At 37.0% G+C, this 18,594-nt stretch overlaps 1 protein-coding gene across 1 annotated transcript in view; it reads right to left on the bottom strand.

The window, feature by feature from the left end:
- Nucleotides 1-4,430: 4,430 nt before the first annotated feature.
- Nucleotides 4,431-18,594, bottom strand: part of LOC126094536 (putative pre-mRNA-splicing factor ATP-dependent RNA helicase PRP1) — a 95,354-nt gene continuing 81,190 nt past the window's right edge. Inside the window, exons 11-14 of the mRNA XM_049908965.1 lie at nucleotides 13,848-13,970; nucleotides 10,729-10,919; nucleotides 5,842-6,004; nucleotides 4,431-5,169 (exon numbers count right to left, since the gene is read on the bottom strand). Of these exons, the coding sequence (XP_049764922.1) occupies nucleotides 5,042-5,169; nucleotides 5,842-6,004; nucleotides 10,729-10,919; nucleotides 13,848-13,970 (605 nt within the window). The 3' untranslated portion in view covers nucleotides 4,431-5,041. The remainder of the gene's footprint in view (nucleotides 5,170-5,841; nucleotides 6,005-10,728; nucleotides 10,920-13,847; nucleotides 13,971-18,594) is intronic.

The following is an 18,594-nucleotide window of genomic DNA, read 5'->3' as shown; positions in this document are numbered from 1 at the left end:
GAGGAGCATTCCCCTCGTGACTCAGTACCACACAAGACGAGAGCATTCTCTGCCAGCGTTTTGACTACCTCTCATTGAGCCCTGAAATAAGAAACGTCCTACCCCCTATCCTTCCCGTGCTCTCACTGTGGTATCCCACTGCCCATCGAACTTACACAATATCTTTGTCCAGCACTACACAACCACTGCTCCCAACCCCTTGCCTCAGGGATTTTATCCCTGTAATAGACCTTGAGGCAAGACTTGTCTCATACATCCTCCCACCACCACACCCTCCAGTCTGGCGACAAGCATCACCTATCCCATCAAAGTCATGGCTACATATGAAAGCTAAACTGCAACCCCTGTGCTGCATTCTATGTGGGTATGACAACCAACAAACTGTCTGTTGTCTGCATGAATGGCCACCGACAAACTGTGGTCAAAAAACAAATGGACCAGCCCACTGCTAAGCACATTGTTCAGCACGACATTCTTCATTTCGATGACTGCTTCACAGCCTATGCTATCTGGATCCTTCCCAATACCACCAGCTTTTCTGAACTAGGCAGATGGGAACTATTCCTGCAATATATCCTATGTTCCTGTAACACTCCTGCACTTTACCGTCCTCCACCTCTACCCCACTATCCCTCCCCCTCCCTGCCACAGCCTCCTTTTTACCCTCACAACCCAGATTGCTTCTCCCATCATGCACTGCTGCTCACAGTCTGGCCTCTGCAACCAGTTTGTGTGTGTGTGTGTGTGTGTGTGTGTGTGTGTGTTTAATTCCAATGAAGGCCTTTTTGGCCAAATTAAGACTGTCTGTTTCATTAAGATCTTATGATTAAAATATTTGCTCATTTCAAAATTTTGAAGGAAATTACTGAAACCATTCCTTAAGTTCATATTGAAATGGGAAGAGAATTGTGAACAATGCCTGACCTTTCTGGAGAAATAAATGCCAAATGTACTTACACTTTAATTCCTTGCATATCCATTTGTTTTGGGGATAGCTGTCCCATTTCAATGCCAATTATGAAGTATTTATAAAGTCCCCTGCATACTCAGCAACCGACCAACTAACTGGACTGTATAAGCACTTTGGTCAACCAACCAACCAACTTTTCTTGTGATGTCTGCCAGGTAGGACCATTTGACAGCCTCCCCATCCCCTCCCCCACCACCACTTCACCCAACAGTGTTGTGTGTAACATCGTTGTGTCCACCGCCCGACAAAAGTTCATCTTTCGTTACTGCGTCCAAGGTTAAATGTTGTTCCAATACACATGACAATGTGCGAGACAGGCGAAACTTTAATGACAGAGTTTCTGGAGATATTTAAAGACTGCAGATGTTAATGGGGCACATTTTGCGACGAGTATAGCAATAGAGATGCATGAAATGAAGCACTTTTTTCATTTGTTAAACATCCATAATAATTTCAAGTGACAGAAAAAGAGCGCAGACAATATATACGTTACGAATAAAAGTCTACCACCCTCATGTATTTTGGCTTTTAGGTTTCTTTTCCAGTAACTATATCTGAAAACTGAAACACAGACAGTCAATAAACATTGATTCAGAACATACTTGCATCATTGTTATAAGTGTTAAAAATGTCCAGCCTATGTCCAAGCCTGTTATGAAGGATGAAGTTCGGAATTTTTTCAGTTGTAAAAGTTGCTAAATGCTTCATTTCTCATTTAACTGTCATATTTATTAGATGATGTGTGCCACCAAAATTTGTAGTGTTTGTTATTATTATTATTATTATTATTATTATTATTATTATTATTTGAAATGAGTTTGTTAAATGTACAGGGACATTTTATGCTTCTTACAGAAATAAATAAATTAATAAAGTTTACAAGATCATCTTTTGTTTTGTTTATTTTGCTTTAGCATGACTTATTTACTCAGACAACTATAAATCATGTTACACGTTTCAGGAATCATTTTCGATAATAATTGTGGGGATACAAAGGCACTGAATTTGAGCTCCTCTAAGTACCAGCAGTGGCTAGAAGACATGATTTAGTTAAAAAGATTCTCCTCATAGCTCACAGTCTCTCTCATGACTGTAATCTTTTCCGTAAAGAATGGTTTCAAGAATTTCAGCAGCTCTGAAATGTCTGTTTTATCTATTATTAGATAATTATAAAAATCATTGGCTCCCAGGCCATTTTTTTCCTTTGCATTAGCTACTTCTTTGGCCACAACTTTTTCTTCTGCCTTGCTGTCTCTAAAACACCAAGGCAAACCACAGTTTTTGTTTCTGTGCAAAACCAGGTGGGATCTCTAGAACATATAATCCATGAACTTAAGATAAACAAATCACAAAACAGGGGGCACTGGATTGCTGAGCACAGTCTGTCAGGATTTGTGTAGGCTGTCATAAAGCTGGTCTGGTGGTCAGCCAATAAATTGGCGAGTGTAGAGGGGGGCCTTGTGCTGTAGTGTTGGAGTCCCTGAAACTACGAGACTATGAAGGAAGTGGTTGTTTAGCTACTGAGTTTTGGAAGATCTTGAAAAAAGTTTCCAGAAGAAAAATGTCTGCCAACAAAAGTTTGTGCCAAGAGAACTTTAATTTTGGGGCCACTAGTGTGCGCGTATCGCTCTAATCAACATTTAAACAAATTGAAAGTGAAATAATGATCTGAACTAACTGTGAGCATTTAAGTGAACTCGTGTGGACTGTACTCACCAGTTACCAGCCAGATTTCAAATGGACTACTGGGGGGAAAAAAGTTCAATTGTGTTAGTTTTAAAATTTAAAATTGTTCCTTCATTGATGAAATAAAAAATTTTCTTCCTTCCCGTTACTGCTTACTCTCTATCCAATGTAATTACCTTCGGTTCAGGTCCATAGGCTTGCAGCTCCCTAAAGTAAGGTTACTGGCCACCCCTGTTCTACAGTTTGATCAATTCTGGCTATAAGGAAAACATGTCAACAACAGACAATACATAAATTCAAAATTCATGCAGCAATGTAGAACTTACTGCATTCACTTTTTCTTGATCAATACTCTCTCCTGGGTGTGGGAAGAGGAAAGGGGGGGGGGGTAGGGACTTAAGTTCAAAAGTCTAGCAGTTTACTATCATTTTTAAGAGCCTAGATGTTGCTCCATCTTTCATTTGGCGGGCAGTGGCCAATATCAGTCCCTGCTGTCATCTAGTGCCAGACAACTTTATGGTGGAATTATCAAATCAGCATGGTACTGCATTGCAGCTATCCTTAATTCTTTTATGAGTGGTGAATATAACACAAGACAAATTTGAGGTTGTACTATTGATTGGACACATGAACCTAACAGACTATTTTGTTTGTAATGATTAACCAAAACATTGGACTTCCAAACAGTTATCATTTTTAAAAAAGCATCTACTTATGATGTTTTGTAATACCGTAAGCAGTTTTAAGGAGACACCATCCAACCAGTTACTTACCAGGCTGACTACTGAGAGAGTTTTCAAGCTGCAAATTATGATATTCCAACTAATTAGATAATGTATCAACAAAAATCAAATTGCTTCTTTCAAATTACAGACTGTGCAAACTACAATGATATATGTAGTTACTTTACGTTACTTGCAATGAAATTTCGTACATGTACATTCTTTTATTTCCTCGTATCCACTAGGTTTTAATGACAGCAACAAAAAAAAAAAAATTATTTCCAAATGATTCAAATATTATTTTGTACTATATACATAATACAGGAAACATAAAAGACTGCTATACTGAAGACATAAGTGGTGTGTTCATTAAAATTTTCATCCTCACTTTGCAAATCTAATCTTCCTGACCACACAACCACCCATGACAAATCACTCTCTAGAAGAGAGTAATATGACACACCCTATCAAGCTCATACACAACATACAAACAATAGACTTCTTTGGCATCTCTGTCTTCAGTACCTGCAATAAGTAGGTAGCTGTATGTAACTAAATACAAAACTATTCTTCTCCATCATTAACAGGAATGTAATGCTCAAAACAACAAAAGTGCAAATGCATTCACTACTGAGCAAAACAGACACCATTTTTTTTGTCCGTTTATACACATTTATTAATTTAAAAAAGAAAATTGTTAAAGTTCCTAGTGCAGTCACAAAAAATATCTTGCTTGAGTTTAACATACAAATTTAATACCTCCACTTTTTGTTTAAAGTTTCATCAATATTATTTCATGAGCAATATCTCCCACTGTATGAAATTACTCATAAAAACAGTTCTTAAAATGCTGACATACTACATTCCTGTATGTGGTTTCTAATAGCACTTTTTTCAAATCTCATTTTCTGTTAATGTAAAAAAAATGAAATTTTTTATCTACCCTCTTACAGCAAAAACTATAAAATTGGAGGCTGCTTGTGGGGTTTAACTAGGCATAAAAAATTTGTAACACATACATTTTTATCAAAATTCATATCAAATTCTGTACCTTCTTTTCTAACACATTTTAATAAACAAAATATTGCTCACAGTATCAGTAGAAATGACAGCTACACTCCTATATTCATAGTCACAAATGACAGCTATTTCAAACACACTGCAGAGGCCACACAGAAAAATTCATATTTCAGATTGTCCTGTAATCACTTCTGCAGCCCAACATGAGGATGCGCATAATTGAAACAACATGTTCATTCACAATATTTAAGTCCACACTTTACGAAATCAGTCCAAAATGCGCTCTTTTTGACATTTTGAAAAGAAACTTAAGTGCACTGTACAAAGAAACTGATACTACGAACTCATGACGATGAATGAATTACATGAAATATGTCCTATCACTTAGTGAGACCACATGTCAATTAATTAAAACAATGTACATATGGATACAATAGTTCCAACAATGTGTGAGTTTTGTGAATAAATACATAATGTGTTTATGATAAATGATAGTCGTGGCGGTGGTGGTGGCAATGGCCAAAAAGTTGTACCACAGCAGTTCACATTTTCATATGCTGCAACAAGATAACTACGAACACATGGTACAGACCAGCACTTGTACAGAAAATCACAACATCCTGTTTTAAGCAGCAGCAATACATCAAAAGCCTTCTTGATACTGGCGAGTTTCCATCTTCGCCTGGAGGATTTCAAGTTGCCTTTTCGCTTCACACTGTGGAAAGTTGTTGAGATCATAGTACTGAGGTGCAATCTTCAAAACCCACTCAGCTGAAAAACAGAAAACACACAGGTTATGTATCAAAAACCTAATAGCTGATGCAAAGCGATATTATTGTAAGAAAGCTGCAACTGTGTGTACTATTTGCTTTAGCTGACAGTTGTGGAAGAGCATGCATTGCAATATTGCTATCAATCTAACACGACATCCAATTAATTTTGACATAAAATTAATTAGAACCAAGTACCCCTGTCACAATGATAATGAAAACAACCGATGTCAAAGTTGCAAACATTTTTAAATTTTAAACAAACTGAGAATTATCGTACTAGAGACATTTGTATCTTAAAGAGGAGTCTAAATCAGATGATTATTGATATGACAACAGATTTCTTGGAGTTCCTCATTTTTCTACAGCGCACTGAAAAAATTTGAAACTTCGCCAAGAAAATAATTTTTCTCCTCTCCTGCCCCCCCCCCCCTTTTCCACTGTGATGTTATTGACTGACTGCTGCCTCCCAATCTGTGATTCACATAAATTTCCACACTCTCATTCCCCAAAAACCAGTTTTTTTAATTTTTTTTAGCTGAATTGTGTAGGTGGGAACTTCCCTGTAGCATTTTTCAATCTATTCAATAAATATATCAGGTAATCAGCATCTCTTTTATTTAAGAATAATGGTTTACCTTCTAATTCTTCTTTTAATACAAACTGTACTTACGTTTTATGTCTGTCACCGTCCTAATATAGTTTTTCGTTGTTAAAACGAATTCATTGTAGATGACCCACTCTGGTTTGTGGTCGAGACAGGTTGACGGATGTAGCTGCACAACTTGGTTATCTTTTATAGTTAAGTAATGACCTGTTCGCTCTAAATGAGCAACCTAAAATTAAAATAAATAATACCATTAACAATGATAGCATTGTTTCCCATATTGTAATGTACTATGACTAAAAAGTAACTACAAATAAACTGCATCACAGCGATACACTGCCCGAACCCAGTAACGCACATGCCTGAACTCTTGATTACTCTTTCTCTCTGTACATTGTATTGTACGCCAATCGTAATGCTGAGTCAACTTTCTTCTTTCAGCTTTCCAAAAGCTGATTCTTCAATTCTATGCATTTCATGTTTACGTCAATTGATATACGAGCCTTTATTCATCAATGGTAGTTCTCTGTTCTTACTTACAAATCCTGATTTTGTTTGGATACCTTTTGCTGTGCTCTCTCAGTACCCACAAAAATTATTAAGCAAATTACTAAAACAATGTCCTATCACAACTACTTTCATATCTTGTTGCAGCAGTGTCCATGTAAGAATGAATCGGCTTGAAGCGTTCCGTGCAGAGAGAAAAGGAGACTATTTTGAAGCTTTGTCAGAGTGCTCTCTGTCTGGCAAACACCTCATACTCCAGCCACTGCCTAACCTGGTAACTGGCTGGCTGTTTCTGCTTCTGACTCTTTCTAGCAGAATTTATTTGCTCTGAAAACTTGTTGCTTGTTAACAAAGGGTTCCTGTAGTCATGTCCTAGTTCATGAACCACGGGCAACGTATGAGCGGCCAAGTAAGTGGTCCCGACAGTCGGGATACCAGTTACTTTGGAATAAGGCTGGGCATCTCGGACATATTCTGAGTCGTGGTCACCTTTGTGCTCATACGGCAAAGACTACCAAATCCACCGGTTAGTCCCTCAGCCGTTAGGGGTAAAACCCAATGGGACTCTGAGCAAGTAAGGCTAGCAACCTGCTTCCCTGGTACTTTAAATATGATGCTGGCAACAATCAGAGCAAAATGCCTCGGACCTTTGGAGGTGACAGAGTCCCACCTCTAACTGACAAACCAGGGACTCCTAAGATACGACTTGGAAAACAAATGGTAATGAGATGGGGAGCTATTAATATCAATGGGGGCTACTCTGGGAAGAAGGTAGAGCTGGCAGAGGCTGCAAGTAAGATGGGGCTGGACGTTTTAGCTGTTAGTGACATTCGGGTAAGGGGTGAGAAAGAAGAGGAAATGGGAGAATACAAGGTCTACCTGTCAGGAGTCAAAGCAGGAATAGCACAATGGGGTGTAGGGCTTTACATCAGGAAAGAAATGGAACCCAGCGTAGTTGCAATAAGGTATGTAAACGAACGAGTGATGTGGATAGATTTGACAGTGTCTAACAAGAAAATTAGGATTGTGTCAGTATATTTGCATTGTGAAGGGGCAGATCAAGATAAGATGGGTAGTTTTTATGAGGCACTCAGTGATGTAGTTGTTAGAGTAAAGGACAAGGACAGTGTTCTGCTCATGGGTGATTTTAACGCCAGGATTGGAAATCAAACAGAAGGGTATGAAAAGGTTATGGGTAAATTTGGAGAGGATATGGAGGCCAACAGAAACGGGAAACAACTCTTGGATTTCTGTGCCAGTATGGGCTTAGTAATCACAAACTCCTTTTTTAAACATAAGAACATTCACCGGTATACTTGGGAAGGCAGGGGAACCAGATCTGTCATTGACTATATAATAACAGATCAGGAATTCAGGAAGGCTGTGAGGGACACACGTGTATTCAGGGGATTCTTTGATGACACTGATCATTATTTAATCTGCAGTGAAATTGGGATTGTGAGGCCGAAAGTGCAGGAGGTCAGGTCCATATGTAGGAGGATAAGAGTGGAGAAACTTCAGGATAAGGAAATCAGGCACAAGTACATAACAGCGATCTCAGAAAGGTACCAGTTAGTTGAATGTAGTCAATTACGGTCATTGGAAAAGGAATGGACAAGGTACAGGGACACAGTACTAGAAGTGGCTAAAGAATGTCTTGGAACAGTAGTGTGTAAAAGTAGGATGAAGCAAACAGCTTGGTGGAATGATACAGTCAAGGCAGCCTGTAAAAGGAAAAAGAAGGCGTATCAAAAATGGCTACATACCAGAACCCAGGTAGACAGAGAAAGTTATGTTGAAGAAAGAAACAAAGCCAAAGAGGTAATTGCAGCATTCAAGAAGAAATCGTGGGAAGACTTTGGAAACAGGTTGGAGACTATGGGTCAAGCTGCTGGAAAACCATTCTGGAGTGTAATTAGCAGTCTTCGAAAGGGAAGTAAGAAGGAAATGACAAGTATTTTGGACAGGTCAGGAAAACTGCTGGTGAATCCTGTGGATGTCTTGGGCAGATGGAGGGAATATTTTGAAGAGTTGCTCAATGTAGGTGAAAATGCGATCAGTAATGTTTCAGATTTCGAGGTAGAATGGGATAGGAATGATGATGGAAATAGGATCACATTTGAGGAAGTGGAAAAAATGGTCAATAGATTGCAGTGCAATAAAGTGGCTGGGGTGGATGAAATTAAGTCGGAACTCATCAAATACAGTGGAATGTCAGGTCTTAAATGGCTACACAGGATAATTGAAATGGCCTGGGAGTCGGGACAGGTTCCATCAGACTGGACAAAAGCAGTAATCACACCAATCTTTAAACATGGAAACAGAAAAGATTGTAACAACTACAGATGTATCTCTTTAATCAGCGTTGTGGGTAAAACCTTCTCAGGTATTGTTGAAAGGAAAGTGCGAGTATTAGTAGAGGACCAATTGGATGAAAATCAGTGTGGGTTTAGGCCTCTTAGAGGTTGTCAGGACCAGATCTTTAGCTTACGGCAAATAATGGAGGAGTGTTACGAGTGGAACAGGGAATTGTATCTATGCTTTATAGATCTAGAAAAGGCATATGACCGGGTTCCTAGGAGGAAGTTATTGTCTGTACTACAAGATTATGGAATAGGAGGCAAACTTTTGCAAGCAATTAAAGATCTTTACATGGATAGTCAGGCAGCAGTTAGAGTTGACGGTAAATTGAGTTCATGGTTCAGAGTAGTTTCAGGGGTAAGACAAGGCTGCAACCTGTTTCCACTGTTGTTCGTATTATTTATGGATCATATGTTGAAAACAATAGACTGGCTGGGTGAGATTAAGATATGTGAACACAAAATAAGCAGTCTTGCATATGCGGATGACTTAGTTGTGATGGCAGATTCGACTGAAAGTTTGCAAAGTAATATTTCAGAGCTAGATCAGAAATGTAAGGACTATGATATGAAGATTAGCATCTCCAAAACAAAAGTAATGTCAGTGGGAAAGAAATATAAACGGATTGAGTGCCAAATAGGAGGAACAGAGTTAGATCAACTTTGTTGTATGGGAGCAAAAGCTGGGTGGATTCAGGTTACCTTATCAACAAGGTTGAGGTTACGGATATGAAAGTAGCTAGGATGATTGCAGGTACTAGTAGATGGGAACAATGGCAGGAGGGTGTCCACAATGAGGAAATCAAAGAAAAACTGGGAATGAACTCTATAGATGTAGCAGTCAGGGTGAACAGGCTTAGATGGTGGGGTCATGTTACACGCATGGGAGAAGCAAGGTTACCCAAGAGACTCATGGATTCAGCAGTAGAGGGTAGGAGGATTCGGGGCAGACCGAGGAGAAGGTACCTGGATTCGGTTAAGAATGATTTTGAAGTAATAGGTTTAACATCAGAAGAGGCACTAATGTTAGCACTGAATAGGGGATCATGGAGGAACTGTATATGTGGGGCTATGCTCCAGACTGAACGCTGAAAGGCATAATCAGTCTTAAATGATGATGATAACAAAATACCAATTGTGTTTGCTTTATGCCTGCCCTAATGAAAATTACATTAGCTAAGCAACCTCACCATACCTAAAATAATGTGAAAATTAATTCTAAATATATGAAGTCTTCACAGGTTGTCAGCCGAGTAGCATCGACGTCTCGTGGCAACGTTTTGATGGAGTGTGTCTCCATCATCTTCGCCTGAAGATGATTAAGACTCATTCCATCGAAATGTTGTTACGAGACGACAATGCTACTCGGCTGACAATCCGTGAAGACTTCATATATGGAATTCGCCGAGAAAGCCTGCACTTGCATTTAATGCTAAATGTTCTACGCACACCCCAAAGCATGCAACAGAGGCTGAAGTCTAAGAATGACGCTACAGTTTGGGGTGCCACATGGTACAATGCTCCTTGCCGCTGCACATTACCCCACCACCCACCTTACAGCACCCATACACACAATTTCAGTTCCACAAGCTTCACAATGACTTTCTGAACGAAAATCTCTCCATAATTAATTGTATATTTTGTTACACATAGTGTTTATTACAGAATTATCTTCAGATACTGCTGAATATACATCTACAATGAAGTATAAAGATAACAAATATAGTTCTTCAACAACACTTTTTGAAAAAGTAATTTTTAAAGCTATGTTGTGTTGCTGCTTCTTATGCAAGAAATTATTCACACAAACTGACTTTGAAAGTTTATTATATCTTTTTTTTCCACTTTATATCTGCATGACCAGTAGCTGGTCAATAAACAGCAGTATTTTCCCAACTGTAGAAAAATTCTATCTTAAAAACGGTGTGCTTTTAAGCATATGAACATCCTGATCTATCTGTAATACAATCTTACTGCTCAAATTTTTTTTCACGTCCGAGGTTGTAAGTACAATTCTACACATCCTGACTCTTCCTCTTATTGATGCCATCACAGTAAAATTAATACTGGGAAAAAAATTACATACCTGCATAAAAAAACCAGCAACGAGTGCTTTCCGAATATTTATGTAGTAATCTTTAGACGTAAAGTCCGTTGACGTCCTTTTCAGGTTGAACCTGTCCATTATGCGGGACAGCTGTTGCCGCACATTATCTCCTGACTTGAGAGATCTGTAGTTGACGAAGTTATCGTAACACCATTGAGGGTCCTCTGAATCTGTTGGAAAACAAGACACTTACCACAAAACTCACTTCCATTAACTACTCATAAAGTTAATATCAAACAATGGAAAATCCATTAATGTAATGGCTCCAGCTTCCAGAGACTGATCATGTGTGACAGTTGCATTTGCATTTGCGCACGCGTATCATGATTAGGCTAACTGTGGCAATTTATATCCACCAATATTAGAACAAAATGAGCAGTCGAAAAGCAACTAAAATTCGCCTGTAAGTAGGAAATTGTTGTATCTTTACACTGTGCTACGGAAATTTTTCTCCTATAGTCCGACTTCTATGACTCCTCAAAGTCGCCACTCACAAAAAATGCTCGATAAAGCATGCTGCTCTCTCTCTCTCTCTCTCTCTCTCTCTCTCTCTCTCTCTCTCTCTCTCTCTAATATTTCCGTGTGTCTCCCCCCTTTTCAACTAAAATGTAATATTCATACCTCACAAAAATATACATTTCCAAGATTGCAGCAAGATACAACACAATGTTTTTCACACAATGTAACCAGAATATGAGTTCAATCATTATGAAATCGGTACCAATTAAAGAATAAAATAATATATTACAACAAAGTGCACCAAAAGTGAACAAGGTTTTCTCATTTAAACTACATATACATATGACAGTTGGAGAACCTGACATGAACAAAATATTCTAAGATATGCCTACAAATAATAGTGATTACTGCCTCTTGTGTATCAGTTGCTGTGAAAATAAAAACTGACATCCTGTACACCTCCTTCCACTTTATTTTTGATGCAATTATAGATAAATCCAGTTAATAATTACAGAGACATTACAAGTAGGTGTTCTATCCTTCTGACATTTCTTATTAGTTTTGGTCTTTGGAATGCATATCCTGCATTTTTGCTCAAAATGTTTGGGAATTCTCTTTTCTTGTAGATGTTGTTTCTTATATGAAATTTTCTTTTCTCCAAATGGCTTCAATAAAACTAAGGACACCAGCAGTTTATGGAGCTTTACAAGCTTTCAGTCTCTTTAAAATGATCAAATTATTATTTCATAACCATTGCACTGCCTCTGTCAACCTAATGTTATCCAGAATGTTTTTCATCATAATTCCTCTGCACAACTCTGCCACATTTTGTGTTCTTCATTATTACCCTGCCCTTTGGAGTCTCATTTATTCTTTCCAAAAAAATTTAGATTTTTTTATCTTTTGATGTGGATATGAATGTCCCGATAGTCTCTGTCTATGTTACCTGATAAAAAGTTTTCGTCTATTTCTTTACAATTGTTTGGATAAACATTTTGCTAACATACTCATCTGCCTGTTTATATCAACAGTGTGTAAAGTGAGCATTTTCTTTTGTCAGTTCTTAATAGTACGTATACTATTTTAACATTATTAAATATTCTGTTGAATCAATGCAGGGGTAGTAAGACTTTCTAGGTCACACATCCTAGGTAATTGCACTCGTGCTCATTCTTTTATAATTTGGTCCCAAAGCCTAACCTATCAGTATAAACAATGCACTGTTTTAAATCTATTTCTTGGCAACCTATTGTATTCCACTATTAGTAACTTCGGTTAGTGCTCAGAATGAAGCTCCAAAGACTATGACACTGACTGAAATGTTCTTACATACAAAGAAAATTTTTAGCACCAGGAGAAAGGTTAAGGTCTGCTTCTGTAGCCAATGGCATACTCTGTACCCAAATGCTAAGTTGTTCATATCAGTATTGCACAGTTGTTTACTAGTTGGCCTCACAAGATCTTCACCATGGAAGGTACATTACCAGTGTGAAATTTGATCAGTTTCATGATGATATCTCCAGTAATTTCAGAAAACAGTGCAGTTTGCCTCACCAAGTTAACTTCAGGCACAAAGATTCAGGCTTATCATTGGTCACCGAAGAGAATATTGCTGCAGTACAGAAACTGGAGGAGAAAGTCAGTAGTCTTTGGTCCAAGGCTCATTCATGTGCATGAATGAGCCTAATGTTTTGTCTTCTAGTGCAGGATGTAACATGAGAGACTATAAAGACTCCTAACAGCAATGGACCACAGCCTAATGAACATAAAATAAAATTCATGAACAATGAAAATACTGGATGTGAAAGCTTACACTGCCCATCACAAGATACAGAAATCACTGGCTCCAACTGCAGTTAACACCATTCTCAAAGGTTACATGAAATTGTGGAGCCTCATCAATAGCTGACACAGTAGTAGATAACAGGTTGTGCATCAAAACTTTGGAGGTGGCGGCTCTCTTATGTGAAAACTACAGTCACAAGCAACAAAATCTGGCTGTATTACTATGATATTCTGAGCATGTTTTGTATCAGGAACTGATTATATGAAGATGACAGTATAGTACAAAAACTCCAGTCAAGAAGGTGTGTAAGCAGTTGCAAAATAATAAAATAACACTGGCCTGAAGCACTTCAACTGTCCATCTCCACCCAAGCAGCCGAAGTTGGTTCTTTCTTAACATTAACATACGGACACACATGTCAAAAATTTGTTCAGATATTATACCTGCAACTGTATTCAAAGATCTGTAGTACTATAGAAGTACTCATGACCACAATCCCCTTGTTCCACAATAAAGACTACATTTCAAAATTTAAGTAAAACCTTTCACACACACTATCCAGATATACTGAATATCCCATTCAGGTGACAGTTGGGAGGGAGGGGGAGGGGATGGGGGCAGAGAGCAAACTGGTATTATTTCATATATGCTAAAAATACTTGTAACCAATAACCACTCTTTTTTTACACTTGTGTGTTAATTTGGGCATTACGGTGTGCAATACTCAAAAGTAACAAAGACAATTGATTTTTTCCTCAAGCTACACATTTTCCTGTGTTTTTAATTCTGTATTATTTGTACCCAATATTAGGATTAACTTAATAAAAGCTAAAAAACATATGTCAATACTTACTCTGCTTGAAGGCGTGGTAGACGTTCAGCAGCGTGAGGTGGTCCCCGTCGATGTGGGCGAAGCGCATCTTGGCATCGTCAGCAGCCTTCTTGGCCTCGTTGGGCCGCACAAAGCACTGCGGGACTAAACAGTGGAGGAGAGGGGACAGCCCGCATCCAACCAATTTAGTAGTGCCCAGACACACCGCACTAGCACCGAATATGCCAGTGGCTGTTTCAACCTATGGAAGCTACAACAAGTTAGAATCCTCCGCAACATTGGTATTGTTGTCTTTAAGTCATGAGTCTGTTCAACTTTTGCCCCAAATGTAAGAAGCACAATCATTCAAGTGAAAAAGAATGATTGTCATCATACCTTAAGAAGAAAATATTTAATTCGTAACTTGACTTTGGGGAAAAAATTGGGCACTAGGGAACATTCTTACAAATCTATGATTCCAACTTGTTGAAGCTTGCAAGTATATTCTATGACAAAAATCTGTAGTGCACTCTGGTGCTTCATTTATTTGACAGAAAAACACACATTTTTAATATCATTTAGCCTGGTGGTTAACATAAAACAATGTTTATTTTACAAAACTTTTTTTTGTTACTGAAGAATAACAACACCTTGCCTTCAATCATTTTTGTATCAGAATGTTTCGTCAACATTTAAACATTACAGGTTCTCTCTTCTTCCAATCTTACATTGAGAACAACTATCAAGAACTATTAGCATTTTATTACCGTTTAAGTGGTCAGGCATTGAGGAATTAAACTTTTAGCAAAACTGTGATGACTGTTTTCCACAATCGAAAATCTGACAATCTTCAGAAAAAAAAACTTTTTTACTGCTGGAGTCTATCAGCAACTGCTGCAGTTAATTCTGTCCCCATAGCATGGAAGTACATATTACACATATCTCTTAGTTTTGTACTAATACAGGACTAAGCTCATCAAAATAAACTGATTAACTACTGCATAGTAGGTTCTTGCAGAGGAATATTAAAACAAGCCAGTTACAATTGCACCTTTATGATGGTTAGTTTTGATACATGTAGTAAAGCGTATTGACACATGTAAAGAGTACTGAACTAATTAAAGAGGTACGCACTCTCAGAGTAAAGCAAACAAAACAATGAAAACTGGTACAGAATGGTATATTGAAAATCTATTAAGTTGAAAGACAGTATATGGGAAATATGAACAGTTGGTGACTAACACCAATAAAATCCCATTACATGGAAAGTTTAACAGAGCAGCAGGAAAACACTACAAACGGAATACAGGACACTTCCATCAGAAACCTTCACTAAATACCAATGGAAAATCTTAGTGGCTTCAGGACTTAACATGTGAGGCCAACTTAATAACACCCATCCAGTTCAAAGATATACACAAGTGTGGAATTATTACACCAAATAATAAATACAGCACAATGTTACACTGACCAGGGAAGTCTAGGTGGTGTCCCCCTCAGATTTTCTTGAAACTTTACATGTAAGTAGAACATGAAAAAGTATTAGACACGTGTTTTTTTTTTTTTTTTTCCTGCTAATACGCTGATTTACAGGGTAAAATACAACCCTAAAGTTGACCCTGCAAAATACATTTTTACAGATATCTTCACTGGAAATCAATATTTTTGAACCAAATCAAATCAAAATTGTTTATTATAATAAACTATATTATACAGTAGTGAAATTTACCACAGGGGCTGCTTTCCTTATCTTGCAGGGGGTAAAATCGTATTTTATGAAGTACACTTTCACATTCCACATGGGAAAAATATATCTAAAAACAAAGACGATGAGACTTACCAAACAAAAGCGCTGGCAGGTCGATAGACACACAAACAAACACACAAAATTCGAGCTTTCGCAACCCCTGGTTGCTTCGTCAGGAAAGAGGGAAGGAGAAGGAGAAGGAAAGATGAAAGGATGTGGGTTTTAAGGGAGAGGGTAAGGAGTCCTTCCAATCCCGGGTGCGGAAAGACTTACCTTAGGGGGAAAAAAAGGACAGGTATACACTCGCACACACATATCCATCCATTCCCACATGGAATGTTTCCCTCAATTACATAAAAAATAAAGACTGGAACTTATGAAGTACAGCTAATTTTATTTTGTATACTTCCTTTGTATGAAACTTAAATCATAATTTTTTGTTTAAAAATTTTAATTTACGTAAGTGGCATTTGTACTAGGACTTGGATGTAGATTCTTTCATTAATCTTGAGTATACTTTGTCTCCTCCATTTTTTAGGGCTAGGTGCAGCAATCTGTCCCCTATGAGGGGTGCGATAGTAATCATAGGATGGTGTAGAAATCAGAAATATATAGTATTTATTAAAAGAATTGAAAATAAGTAATAATAGAAATACAATGCCTGTTAGTGCAATCGTAGTAACAACATTATTATTAAGAACCTTCGATCTGTATAATGCTGAAAAATTAAATTTACAGTTAATGAACAAGGAAAGCAATTACACGATTTACTGGTAGAAATAATAAGACAATGCGTAACAACTTCGGAAATTGATGTACAAGAAGAAGAAACACTATATCTTGACGACGATAATGAAATTCATCCACAAGGTGTTGAAAACAAAGAAAGTGAAGAGTCTGAAGCGGTACTGACAAGTAAGTAGCGTGAAACAACTTCGATGATGGAAAAAGCAAGTTCAGGCAGGAGGCAACAGATATGAAAAATTACATAATGTAAAAGAAGCCATTGCATCAAAACTGATTATAGATGATATTGATTTGAAGAGATGTATTTTACAAAAGAAAGTTGAAATAGACATGGCTTCTTTTAAAGCATCACATTCGTGGATAGAGGAAAAACACAATATCTTATCTCGAAAAATTACTAAATTCGTTGCAAAAGCTTCATTCATGAAGATTAATGAAATAGAAGACAAGTGTGAAATTTTTGGAACTGAAGTCCATTACAAAATACGGAGCAGAAAATGTATTTAATTCAGATCAAAGTGGATTCAATTAGAAGATTTGTGCCTGTAGAACACTAAATAATAAAGGGATTGAGTAGGTACAAAGCATAGCACAATCACTACCTTCTTTAACACACAGTTACACTATTCAGCCTACTATATCAGCAGAGGCTATGTTGCTTTTGCCTTTATTTTTAGTATTAAGTAAGCAAGTGGAGCTCTTGAACTCTGGGTTAGGGAAACACTATTTACTCCAGAAAATATATCAATATGAATTTCGAAATCTGGGAAGCTTTCCAACGAACTCTTTCAGACATGAATAAGATAAATATTTTTGAAAAATACTACTAATTCATCTGTGCTTCTTTTGGATGCCTGGCGTGCTCAGTGACAAAGTATCGTACAAGAAGTTGTACCAAAAGAGATGAATTTAAAACTAATGACGATACCTCCTGGCACAACTGGGAAAATTCAACCTTTAGATGTGTACATATTTCACTTCCGGAAAAACTTTGTAGGAAAATCATCAGATATAATTATTTTTATGGATTATGATAACTTACATGAGAGAAATAATATCATTAAAATGCAATCTCTCGTGCGTAATCAGCTATCATCTCCAAGATCTCAGAATACTTTCATGTATTCATGGTTCAAAAGTGGATACTTAACTGACAGGCCTCTGAAGAACCTATATGTAGCTTCCAGGACAATATTGCAATCATAACTTGCGGATGGTGTACGAATCAGTTGTGCATAAATCATTTTCTTCGGAATACCACTATTGCAATAATTATAAACCATAAAAATATAAAATAGAAGACAAATGTATTTGTCAACAATTTCAAATATTTAATTGATAAATCAAATTGTACTGTATGTAAATTATTGTACTCTTATATTTAACAATGAATATCAAAATCAAAAAATAATAAAATACAATTATTATCAAATGAAGTGGGGTCACATATATATTTTTTAACCATTAAACTGAACTGCATGCACGAACTTTGATTGTTTCTGTTATCTTTTTTGAATTAAATAAGTTCTAGAGACTAATCCAAACGAAAATCAACAATATTGTCTGGAAATGAAGCAAATTGGGGCATACTTAAGATGTATGTTAGATGACACGACTTCACTGTATAACAATTCGACATCCAAATGTAAATCAGTACCAACATGATTTTCCAAAATTATTAATTCTGAAATGAACCAATATTCAACTGCATTAAGAAAACGCCTCTTTCTGCCATATTAGATACCCCAAATTAATGCTTTAATATTTATGACTGAATCGTTATCAGCAACTCAAACAAATCCAAAATACGAAAGTTGATGAAAAACTACTAGTCAGGGCACTTATAACTCATTTGCATTAGGGGTAGTTCACCCTATGCAGGGGCACTTTTTAAAAATATTAAAAAAACACATCAACTTTATTTGATCAATAAGTTTGTAAAAATAATTTTTTAGTTCCTTTAGTTAGTTTAAAAATTTTAATTACAAAAGTATACTTCATAAAATACAATTTTACCCCCTGCAAGATAAGGAAAACAGCCCCTGTGGCCAATTTCACTATTGTATAATGCAGTTTATTATAATAAATGATTTCGGTTTGATTTGGTTCAAAAATATTGATTTAAAGTGAAGATATCTGTAAAAATTTATTTTGCGGGTTTCAACTTTTGGGTTATATTTTACCCTGTAAATCAACATATTAGTAGCTTTTTTTAAAAAACCACATGTCTAATACTTTTTCATGTTCTACTTACATGTAAAGTTTCAAGAAAATCGGAGGGGGACACCTCCCAGA

The sequence above is a fragment of the Schistocerca cancellata genome, chromosome 1, assembly GCF_023864275.1.
Source record: "Schistocerca cancellata isolate TAMUIC-IGC-003103 chromosome 1, iqSchCanc2.1, whole genome shotgun sequence".
NCBI classification, from domain to species: Eukaryota; Metazoa; Arthropoda; class Insecta; order Orthoptera; family Acrididae; genus Schistocerca; species Schistocerca cancellata.
The sequence above is the reverse complement of the archived record's forward strand: the minus strand, read 5'-3'. Positions and strand labels throughout refer to the sequence as shown.